The 12,718-nt window shown below is 29.7% G+C and overlaps 1 protein-coding gene across 1 annotated transcript in view; it reads left to right on the top strand.

Annotated features, from left to right (window-relative positions):
* The window catches only part of LOC111621546 (dnaJ homolog subfamily C member 2-like), a 58,389-nt gene that overhangs the window by 8,419 nt on the left and 37,252 nt on the right, over window positions 1-12,718 (top strand). Inside the window, exons 2-3 of the mRNA XM_023363711.1 lie at window positions 2,443-2,630; window positions 10,152-10,227. Of these exons, the coding sequence (XP_023219479.1) occupies window positions 2,443-2,630; window positions 10,152-10,227 (264 nt within the window). The remainder of the gene's footprint in view (window positions 1-2,442; window positions 2,631-10,151; window positions 10,228-12,718) is intronic.

Here is a 12,718-nt window from a genome sequence, read left to right as displayed (position 1 = left end):
TTTTTGTTTCGTCGTAATTTGGAAAATTAATATCAACTTAAACAGATCAATATCTTAAAAAATTATCTAAACCAGGTGTTGGCAATGTGGCATCTGTGGCATTTTTCAGATATGCCCTCTAGAACCATAGTCACTCAAATGCAAATATATATACTTGTAATTTTGCTTAATTTGGTTTTGTGTTATGTTCTGTACATACTCTTAATTTTTATTTTTCAGTTATTGAATGCATGTATAATCTTTATTTTATATAAATATACATATTTCAAAACATAATTCTTTTGTTTCTTTATTACAACATTATGATTTTTTTCAAAATTTAACTTTGCACTCTCAATGGTTTTTAAAATTTTTATTGTACCCTTAGCAACCAAAAAGTTGATGACCCCTGATCTAAACTAATAATTTAAGATTAATTTTAAATCCTATAAAATTTAATTTTGATTATAATGATTAGTTACAACAATGGCTGTTATGTATATATATCAACATCCCAAAGTTTCGTGTATTGATACTAATTCAAATTCTTGCCGTAATTAATCGTGCATGCTATTGTGAGACTAAGGGGTTGTTATGATATTACTTGTAACCCATTTGGTCTGTTGGGTCATTAAGACTCGCTTCGTCACTGGATGGCTTTTTATAGAATGCCATGAGGATCATACAATCCCTCCAACGTCAGGACTGACACCAGCTATGGTAGAAGTTTTGCACTCTAACTCGTGATGTTATGATCTAGATGTTAAATGGAGGGCTATATTCTATTGAGTGGGGATGAGTTGCAGGTAACTTTGATCATAGTGAGGTGAATGTCCATACTTAAGTAACTGAAGGAAATCAACAGGTTAACAAAGAACAAAAAGGATTTAATGAATAAAATAAATCAAAGAGATACTTAAATTGAGATACATAATATAACCTATCATAAATCAAGCCTATCTAAAATAAATCTCTAAGCGTGAGAGAGAGTTTACAATCGGTTAAAAATAAGGATAATACTTCTGTTGATCAAACTTGGAGAATGTGAGATGAATGCTAGAGAGTTGGAGTGGGACTATCATCTTCTGCTTCTATTAGTATGGCAGGTCCGAATTCCAGTCAACTAGTCGTCATTTATGGCATACTCTTATTATTGTGGACTGCCCCAAACTCGTGAATTTTTTCCTTTTTTATTCTAAGGTTCTGCCAATCAGATTTTAGTTTTCTGATCATCTGACAGGACATACATCTGATGAAAGGGACAGATGTTCGTCAGATAATTGCAATAAGAATTTTCTAAGGGAAGTTCTACTTCCCTTTCCCACCAAATTGGCAATTTTTGGTCTATTTCATAGCTAAAATATTACATAGAAATTATTAATCAAGTGGGAAAATCTAAGACTGGGATAAATAAAATGAATAAATTTTCGAATAAATGGCTCTCTACTCGCATTCTCATACTGTAATTAATAATTAGAAATTAAGTATTTTGGTACTAGAGGTAGATATTAGACACCATCTCTTATCTAAATTAATAATTATAATAATTTAACAAATAATTTAGAACATTTTGGAAGAAAAGAACTAGCCTGGAGCAGGACTTGAACCCACTTAATATGCAGTGTACTTGCCAGTTACACCATCCAGACCCCAGTAAGTAACTGTGAATGGTTATATCTGAATTTAAATATGCCTGAAAGCAAAAACTTGCTCAGGGTCTGGATGACATGACTGGCAAGCATACCACACAGTAAGCAAAGGTTGTGGGTTCAAGACCCACTCCAGGCTCCTTCTTTTCTTCTAGAATATGCTAAATTATTTATTAAATTATTATAATTATTAATTTAGATGAGAGATGGTGCCTAACATCTACCTCTAGTACCAAATTACAGTGGAGCGTCGATTATCCGAATCCATTGGGGACTGGAGTTGTTCAGAAGATTGATGTTTCGGATAACCGATTATGTATGAAAAAATATATTAATTTATCCCATCTTGACATTTTTCTCTGTTGCGTGTCGCTTTGCGTTGAATTTTAGTCGATGTTAAGCCTAACGAAGACTATTGTATCGTTAAAAATTATTTTTTATTTTGTACAAACAAAATAAATATATTGAAAAATATAAAAACAATAAAAAATTATACTTCAGAAGTTAATTTAGTATAAAAAACGTAAAATATTTGAATAGCCCAAGACATAGCCAAAGATTGCAGCACCACAGCACTGGCGAAAATTTAAATTTGCTGACTGGAATTCTTTCGGATAATCGACGCTCTACTGTACTTAGTTTCTAATTATTAATTATACCATAATAATAGCCCAATTAATTTTGATGTGACATTGCTATCATACAGGAAGAAAATTTAATACTTATATTTATGATATTTTGCATTAAACTTTAATTATTTTTAATTTTTGATGAATTTAATATTTTCTAAATTTAAAATGATTTATTTTTATAGCTTTTACCAAAGTTAAAGTTGAACCAGTTGGAAAATGGTTTGAAATCATTTGTTCCAGAAGACGAAATCATTATTCAAATTCCTTCCATTCAGTAGAAAGTAGTAGTTCAGATGAGGATGATGTCAGTGGTGAAGATGAAATTGAAGATATAAATTATTTACGTAATTTAGATCCAAAAGACTGGAAGGTAAAAACATTCACAGAATTACTATTATTTATTTAGTATTACAGAATTAGTATTAAATAGATTGAAAAGTAGATATAATCACAAAAAAAAAGTAAAAAAATGTAAAAAAAGAAATGAAACTAAAACACTTAAAAAATTAATATGAAAACAGAACATAAGAGATATTTAAGTATATATTGTTTATATCTCTGCATTCTGTTTTAGATTTTTCCCATTAACATGAACAACATTGATTATTTTAATATCTTTTAACTAAACTTTATAATGAGAAATTCAGAGAACATATATTATTTTCTATTCAAAAACAATTATTGGTTTTATTTGAATAATAGCTGTAGTTACTATTTTAAAATGCATATTTTCTCTCTAGTTACTATTTGAGGGAAGCTGGTATTTCCGTGCACATATCTGTTTGATGTCAGTTATTAATAAAGTATTCAAATACTTATTTATAAAATTTTGATTTTCAAAACAAATTATACTTGAAATCTAACTGTTATCTTTCTTTATAATGAGAGTTACTTTCTGTATACCAGTAATAAGAAAATAATTAAAATCTACATTTACTATATATTGTACATTTTAGGTATTTCATTTTCTATTAAACTTTACAGTATTTATTGTATTTATTGGGCTGCAATTTGAAAATTGCAGATGTATGAATTTCCACAGGTGTCTGTCTGTCAGTTTATCTGTCCTTAATCTTGAGAATGGAGTTAGATGAAAGTCAAAACCAGATACAGAAAGCTTAGGGACAGGAAACCATGATTAACTATATATGAACTTCCAATTTTGACCAGAAGTCACATTATTTATAAATTTTATAAATAAAAACAGTGTTTTACTTTCTCAGCTTGTTATGTATGTAAATGGGAAAATATTGGAATCATGTCAAATTTGATTCTCTGAGTTTTTTGCAAATATCTGTTTTGAGATCTCCTGAATCCAAAAATGGCAAAAATAAATTTTTGTGTGTTTGTTGGAGTCTATTTCATTTAATATTTTAGGATGGGGTAATGATTCAGAAAAAAAAATTTAGTGTTGTAGCTTGTGTATAAAGGGCATTGATACTATTAAGTTTTGGTGGTTATAAATCGAGGAGTGGGAAGATAGAAAGGGATCACATGCCATAACTCTAGATTTCGGACTTTCATGAAGATTTTACTTGTTATTAGCATTTATAATTTTATGTAAAACTCGTGTATTCCCCTCAAAATTAAACAATTTGCAGTTTTTGTAGTTATTAATAATATAAAAGTTGTTTTTTAACAAAATCTCTTAATGAATGACACTGTAAACTAATTTTAAATTTGTTCTATTACATTGTGTTTTCTCCGGGAAAGTTATGCACAACGAGGTGGACAAGAAGTCTCAAAGAAAAGGTGAACTCATCCCATAAAGACTGTTTTATTCCTGAGGTTATGAGAAAGGACAAGATATGAAGACTTTTATTGTTTCTTCCATATTGTGTATATATATTTATAATATGGAAGAAACAATATATATACAGTAGAGTGTCGTTTATCCGAAAGCTGGTTAACCGAAAGCATTCCAGTCAGCAAATTTAAATTTTTGCTAGTGCTGTGGTGCTGCAACCTTTGGCTGTCTTGGGCTACTCCAATACTTTTTTGTTTGTGTATGTGTGTGGTGTTTTTCTGAGGACTGTGTGTTGGGGCATGTGTCGTGCTGAATCAAACGTTTTTGATACTAGATTAATTTCTAAAGTATAATTTTTTTTGTTTTTATATTTTTCAATTTATAGTAGAACCTCGATTATCCGGACTAATTGGGGATGAAAGTAGTCCGGTTAAGGAAAAATTCAGATAATTGAAACAAATACTTTAATTTGTCTTTTAATGATAATACAATACGTTTTCTTTTCGATGACATATCGGTAATATTAAAAATAAACACTGTATTTAAATCATGATCAAATTTTCAAGAAACAAATGTTTGTATTGAATTTGGATTACTACTGACCAGCGCTAACAGACTACCTATTGTTTAAAAGGCCCTCTGGTGGCGCAAGAAGACGGATTTTATAAAATAAAAAGCAGTTGAAACTGCATTTTTATGAATAAAAATTAGACAAACTTTATCGTTTTATGATGAGTAAAATTTTTTCATCGCGTTTGCGACTTTTAAGTAATGCATAAACCTTCAAGGCACGAGGCAAAGGCGGTGGCCCACGTCGTCCATGCCTTATGCCGCCCTTGGTCATAGAAATGATGTAACTTGCATATAAATTATTTATAAATACGTATGTCAAGTTATATTTTTATTACAACCTAAAATATATTTAAGAGTTTATGACCACTGTGCTGGGTGAGACGTTGTTGAAACAAAAAAAGTTATGCATTCCATCACGTACATAAACAGTCCATGACGTACATAATTCGTCAAGCGCAAATCAGCAAATTCGTAAAATTTTTGTTTATTTTGAACAATCTGGATAATTGAAAATCTGGAGAATAGAGGTCCGGATAATCGAGGTTCTACTGTATTTGTTTGTATAAAATAAAGAAAGAATTTTTAACGATACAATAGCCACGATTATTATAAAAATTTTTGTTAGGCATAACAGCAACGAAAATTCAACGCGAACTGACACACAACAGAGAAAAACTTCAACATGAGATAGGTTAATATATTTTTTCGTACATAATCAGTTATCCAAAAAATAAGTTATCTGAACAATCCCAGTCCCCAATTGATTCAGATAAATGATGCTCTACTGTATATATGTTATGCATTTTGTTTCTGGACTTTTTATTTAATTAAATGTGTTAAGTTTTAATAATTCTGCAACTCTGAAAACTTTTTTCTAATCAATAATTTTAATAAATTAAAAATTTTAATTTGCAAAATTTAAGAAGATAACTCATTAGAAAGAATGGTAAATACAGGTGATTTTTCTCTCAATTATTTTTTTAGAGAGACATACTGTATATCTTCTAATAGACACCTCCTGCATTTAATTATCAAACTGGCTGACTAATCCAGTGCTTATTAGCTTACAGTTATGTTCTACAAAAAATAAAGAAACCAAGTAAAGAATGGATCAAAATATGCATATATAGCAAAGGATAATTAACAATCCCTTTTGCTAATTTTGGTCAAACAACTCAGATATGAAGCACTCAAAAAATGAAACCAGAAATTCCCAAGTTCTGGTTTTGGTTTTGCCAGAGACTGGCATCTATTTGAGTCTTTGCTATATGGTTGCATTTATGCAAATGCAAGAAGAGGGAAAAACATGAAAAAATGAACTTTTCAAAACCAGAATTCACAATTGTGACACCGATTATGCAGAAGCGAGAAATGCACATAAATGTCTAGACTTTGTACGAGCATTAGTTCTAAATTATGATGCTGCACCAATAACTGGAAGCTCGATTTGTGGTATTTACTGGTCATAACTACAAATTATGATTGCTTTATTTGTAATTACTATTAGTTAATAATGAAAATAAGATTTTAAACAAAAGAAAACATTCTCAAACTAAATCACAACATCAAATGAAACAAAACCCATAAACATAAAATAACATTTGGACATCCATACAAATAATGTATATCATCATAGCCAACTTATTTTATTTCAGTTACTTTTTCCTTGCTTGGAGTTACTATTTTCACTTATTTTGAAGACATTTTCTGTTTTGAGGCTCGTAAGCTATTCAGATTTCTCACATGTACACTTTGTGGTGGCTAAAGTGAAATAAATCAGTTACTGAAAAAAGCAAACATATTCGAAAAATTACATCTATTTGATAACTATAAAAAGATAAATCAGTATATCAATTTTTATTATTCACTTAGATCAGGACTTCTTAAACTATGGGTTGCGACCCCATTTGGGGTCGCGAGATTTTAATGCAAAATATTGAAAATAATTTGTGAGAGTTTGAAAATGGCACGCTTTGTGCGATAGGTTTTGTGAGTTGCGCTTTGTGTCACTTCTGGTGCAGAGAGACAACAATTCAGCAACACTGTAGCGTAAACTAGTGTAGTGTTGTTGCTTTTCAGTGTATTCAGTTGTCTCTGTTCTATTGTAACACAAGAGTGAACTGTGGTAGTACACCATTATTGTTTTTGCAAATTTGTATATATCTGTATTTTATATTTTTTTTTTGGTCGCAAAAAAATCACAATCATAAATGGGGTCGTGAATAAAAAAAGTTTAAGAAGCCCTGACTTAGATCATAAATGACATAATAAATGCAAGAATACTGAATACATTTCCACCTCTTGAAGTGGGTAGCAAATTGCCTTTGCAACTTAACATTCAAACTCTCACTGCCTAAACCAAGGCATTTTTTGGCTTGCAATTGGACTACAACTATAATGGAATCTGGTTATTATAATCACAAATATTATCATTGATTGGATGTTGCTATCATAATCAGTTGGTCCCAAATCACTATATAAAATTAGTTAAATATATTATATAATCTGCCTATTATAATCAAACTGTGGCTAACGTTATCAGTTGTGATAATTATACTTGGAGACAAATGATAAGAATTCTTAGAAAATTCATACTACTGTAAATTTATCTTTTCCTTGAAACTTACTTTTAACATGAAGCATGATATGCCATGTACTGTACATGACAAGAATTCTTAGAAAATTAAATCAGATCTTTTCCTGAAGTGTACCTTTTATCTTTTCAAAACACTGTCACAGTGAGTGGGGCTAAACATGTGCACCTGTTGAGATTTCTGTAGTGTAATTTTGCAATCTGTTGAGTTAAGAAAACTATAAATTGCTCTATAAAAAAACTCTTTGGATCATGGCAAAAGCAAAGCAAGAGTGTAGAGAAAGTTTTAAAGAAAAGAAAAGAATTTGAGTGCTGTGATAAGTTGCCAAAAATGAGTGAATACAGTATGGCTATACATTAAAAATTTCAGAATCACTCTTGTGTAAGATCTTAAAAAACAGATCAAACAGAAATTTCTTCACTTTCTAATGAGAACATGTGATCATTCTCTCTTCTGATCCATGTGATCAGAAGAGAGAATGATCAGGAGAGGATAGTCAATTTGAGTCAGCATTAAAAATTTGGTTTGGTAATGTTTGTGAAAAAAAAATGCTCTGTTTATTGAACCTATTATGTGTCAAAAAGCAGAACTAGCAAAAGCTATGGGTTAAGATGATTTCATTACAACTGATGGATGGTCCAACAGGTGGAAAAATCAAGAGAATATTATATATAAATGTTTTCATAGTAAAGAAAAAAGTGCTGATTTGTTAGCAGCTATGTGTGGATAAAGACAGTGTAACCAAAAATTATTGCTGTATACTGACCTCAGTATATTTATAATGCAGATAAAACTGGACTTTCAACAATTTCAACAAAGTTTCAACAATTGGTTAATTAAGTGGTATTGTAAATTGAAGTAAAAAAACATTGTTAGTAGATCAACTGCATAGCATAAACCATTTGTTTGTAAGAAAACATCAAAATGGTCTTCTTACATTCAAACACTACATTGTTAATTCAGCCATGTAACGAAGGTATTATACAAACTTTAAAAACTCATTACAGCAGGCAAATTCATGTGCAAATTATAGGTGAACTTTATAAAATTTAAGATCAATCTGATGCAAGTGCAATTACAAAAAAGATTTTCTTTTTTGATGCATTGCATTTACTAGTCTTGGAAGCAAATCCATTGAAAATTTTTCTAAAAAGGCAAATTTTCTAAAATTAATGCTGAAACTCCTTTCAAAGAACTTTTACATTCATCATCTACATCAAATTAATGCCAAATTACAAAAGTTAAATAATAAGTTAACCCTTGTAATTTGGCATTGTTTGACATTGTTCTTGTAATTTATAAAGAATTATTTTTTAAATGTTTGAAAAGTGTACATCAGCGTTTCTCAAAGTGGGCAATAACGCCCCCTTGTGGGCACTGGAGGCTTTCAGGGGGGCAGTAGAAGGCTCAAAGAGAATTGGGGAGGCGTTAAGGAAATATAGAGGGGCGACGGCAGACAAATTCTATATATAAAAATTTGACGGAATATATATAAAATGTTGACATTTTATATATTTTTTATTTTTTATTGAAGGTCACAACTTGAATATTTCTAACACATTGACTTTTATTTTAGCTCAGCGTTTCTCAAAGTAAGCAATAACGCCCCCTTCTGGCGCGATGAATAGATCTATGATAGAGGCAGGGTATTGAACGGTGACCAAAGGCAAAATTGGGGCTGATAAGAGGAAACATTGCGTTTAATGGTTTCCAGATGATGAGAACAATGTACAGTAAGGGCACAAAGTGTGAGATTCATAGAAAAGTTTTCCTAAGAATATTTCCAATCCTTTTCTCACACAAGAGAAAATGGGTTAGGGGGCGTTGGGTATAACTTTATGGAACAAAGGGGGCGGTGGATCAAAAAAGTTTGAGAATCACTGGTGTACATCATTATTTCAAATTATAAATTGTTATTTTTCTTTGATTGTGAGGACTTGTTTAAAAACAAATAGCGTGTGTTAAAGCTCAAATTTGCAAAACAGTTCCAGACAGTATTTCTAAAGATGAATTTGAAAATTGGGTGAATATATTGAAGTGACATCTACAATGACTATCAGAAATATGTTCAGATGTTGCTGATGATAACTCCAAATTATCAGAAGAAAATGGACCTAACCTATTTACAGAAGAAGATATTACAGAAGAACAAATCATCACACAGGCGTTAATCACATATAAATATCGCTATATTTGCAAGTGCTTTTGACGTGCTATAAAACATCGTCCTATCGTCAGACGACGTTTTATAGCACGTCAAAAGCACTTGCAAATATAACGATATTTATATGTAATTAGTGCCTGTGTGATAATTTGTTCTTCTCTTGTTTAACCAAAGATCAACATGAAATCCAACCCTTGAATTCAATTAACTTACAAGATATTACAGAAGTTCCTCCATCTAACACAACAAATTTTTCAATGTGGTAGGCAATATAGAGCAACAAATTTTAAAAAGCATTATGACTATGAGAATTGTATTAATAAATGCAAACAAACAACAGAAAACACTTGAAAACTTTTTCAAATAACTTTTATGTTGTTTTCCCAAAACAATTGTTTATAAGAAATATAGCATGTGTAATGTTGTATTAACTGTACAATTTATGATAAATATAAACTTTACAGATGTCAAATTGTTTATAATACACTGATTTTATTAATGAAAATTTTTTGTTCTCTGTTTAATGTTATCAGCCAGTTATTACTATCAACAGTTGCAAGTCCTAAAGTGATCATAAAAGTGGACTCCACTGTGTAATAATTTTAATACCTGTCTGAGACATAACTGTGTATCAAGTTTTGCAATAATTGGACAATTTTATCTGTGTGTGTAATTTACTTTGTCAATGAGTGTAATAATTAAAATGAATTGTTTGATTTGTATTCGTATAATTAGTTTATTAAAATAAACTGATATTTACATAATTTTTTAAAAATTGTATTTAAGAAATTTGAATAATTTATTTTTTTATAGAATCAAGATCATTATGCTGTATTAGGCTTAAAACATAAACGTTTCAAGGCATCAGAAGAAGACTTGAAAAAAGCATGTAAGTTATTACAAATACTTATTTACAAAAAAATTATTATTTTTATTTTTAAAATTAGTAAAATTGAAATGATTAAGTGAAATCAGTAATGTTATATATTAGCTGTTTTTAAATAATATGAATAAATTAACTCATCTACAAGGACTATTTTTTAAATAAGGTCCATTTTTTTTAATAAGAAGAAAAATACTGTAAATATCATTAAAATATATTTTTTCTCATATTCTACATACTTTTATCTACTTTTCTACATAATTTCCAGTTTTGTTCAAACATTTGTCATACCGCTCAAAAATTTTTAAAATTCCGACTTCAAAGAAATCTGCCGCCTGCCGCCAGAAGACATTAGACCACGCTGCTTGTCTTGTATGGCATGGCGGAGTTTTCTCAAGGTCACAATAAGCATCAGAATTGATTGTTGTGACTCTTTACATAAAATCCACTAATAAACTCCCTTTCCTGTCCTAAAAGACAGTTACCATGATCTTTTGTGCTGAAATCGAATAACAGATCTATCTTACAGTCGGCAGGTGACTCAATTTTCTTAAACATTATAAACTTCTACAGTTCAGCACACAGACAGACCATAAGGCTGCAAATGGCATCTAAACACGCGCAAAGCATGCTGAAAGCAGATGCTCATGCACACTGCTGCAATCACACGTCATTCTCACTCATTTAATATGAGGGCTATTTATTTAAAAAATAGCCCTCATATTAAAAATCCAAAAAATTATATATTTTATTTAAAATTAAAAGGTTTTAAAAATTTAGAATATTAGAAAATGTAGACATCATTTACTTTCTCTTGCATGCCTAATTAAGTGTAGTTTATTATCTTCATGATTATTGTTGCTGAATATTCAATAAATTTCATATAACACAGTTTTTTTTGTATAATTTACTTGTGTTGTAGTTGTATTATCAATTAATAAGCTTAATTAATTATAATTAATAAAATCATTACAGATTAATTTGAAATTAAAAAATTTTTTATCATAAAATTTTGTATCACTGTGAAATAGTTAATTCTTGTATTATTTTGGAATTAATTAAAGAATGTCTAAAGAATGACAATGTCTAAAACACATGACATCCTGTTTTCTCATCTACTTTAACATCATTTATTTTTAATTTTACATTCATCTACTACATCAAATTAATGTCAAATTACAAAAGTTAAATAATAAGTTAACCCTTGTTATTTGGCATTGTTTGACATTTTTGTTCTCGTAATTTATAAAGAATTATTTTTTAAATGTTTGAAAACTGTGTACATCATTATTTCAAATTATAAATTGTTACTTGAGGACTTGTTTAAAAACAAGTAGTGTGTATTGCAGCAATATGGTGTCAATAACTAAAAAATTATACTTCTGAAAAACAATTCATTAGAAACACTTAAAATGTACATTAGCTATTTATAAAAGATGTTTTCACATTTAAAGGATCAGACTTAATTCTTCCATCTAATTTATTTAAGCTTATTTAGATAAAAAAAGAAAAGAAGATATGATGTCATTGCTTGCCAGGGCCAAGAATCTGGTACACTGTTTGATTATTGAGCTGCAATTTGAATAAAATTGTAGACCTATAAATTTTTACTGTCATTCATCTGTCTGACCATCAATCTTTCCTTAATCTTGAGAATGATGCTAGATAAATGAAATTCAAGAGCAGATATGGCAAGCTTAGAGGCAGGAGGCTCTGATTAACTATATATGAACTTCCAATGCAAACCAGAAATCACATTATTTCAGTTAAAAAATTTCCCAATAGGAGCTAGATAGATGATTGGCATGACTCCATTGCTAATGGAAAAGTATGGTGAACAGGAGCAAGATACTACAGTACTAATTTGAGGTGGAGAGCAGATATTTTAAATTAAATAAATTTAAAATATGATTAAAAATTGCAGCCTGCATTGTGAGGATGTCACAATAAATAATTGCTCATCTTTATTATAAAGTACAGGTATACCTCGCCTTACATCGGTAATTGGTTCCAGGAGAGGCGACGTAAGTCGGATTTACTTGTCTCTGAATCTACTTGCCACTAGGCTAAACCATAAATTACCATTTCCCGGTTCTGTATTTTATTTATTAATGCATTTTAAATAATATGTGGTTAATAAGGATCTATTTTAAGCTTACAAACAAATAAATTTTAGTTTTTAATATGGTACAGAAAAAAGTCATCTAAATTTACGAATGCATGTACTGTAAATACAGTACATACTTGTAAATATACAGTATATATTTTAATTAATATGATTTTATGTGCTTTATATATTTTAATTAATATGATTTTATGTGCTTTAAACACTTTTCTAGTGATATTATGACTTCAATATTTGTGGCAGACAGACGTAAAGTCGAATAAAATGACTTAAACTTGATTTTTATTTTTCCATATACTTTTTTAACAAGCGACGTATAATCGGGAACGACGTAACTCGAAACCGACGTAAGTCGAGGTATGCCTGTATATA

This window comes from Centruroides sculpturatus, unplaced genomic scaffold (assembly GCF_000671375.1).
Source record: "Centruroides sculpturatus isolate CEXI.00-Female unplaced genomic scaffold, Cexi_2.0 scaffold272, whole genome shotgun sequence".
In the NCBI taxonomy this organism is placed as follows: domain Eukaryota; kingdom Metazoa; phylum Arthropoda; class Arachnida; order Scorpiones; family Buthidae; genus Centruroides; species Centruroides sculpturatus.
Note: the sequence above shows the minus strand (reverse complement) of the source record. Positions and strands in the feature narration are given on the sequence as shown.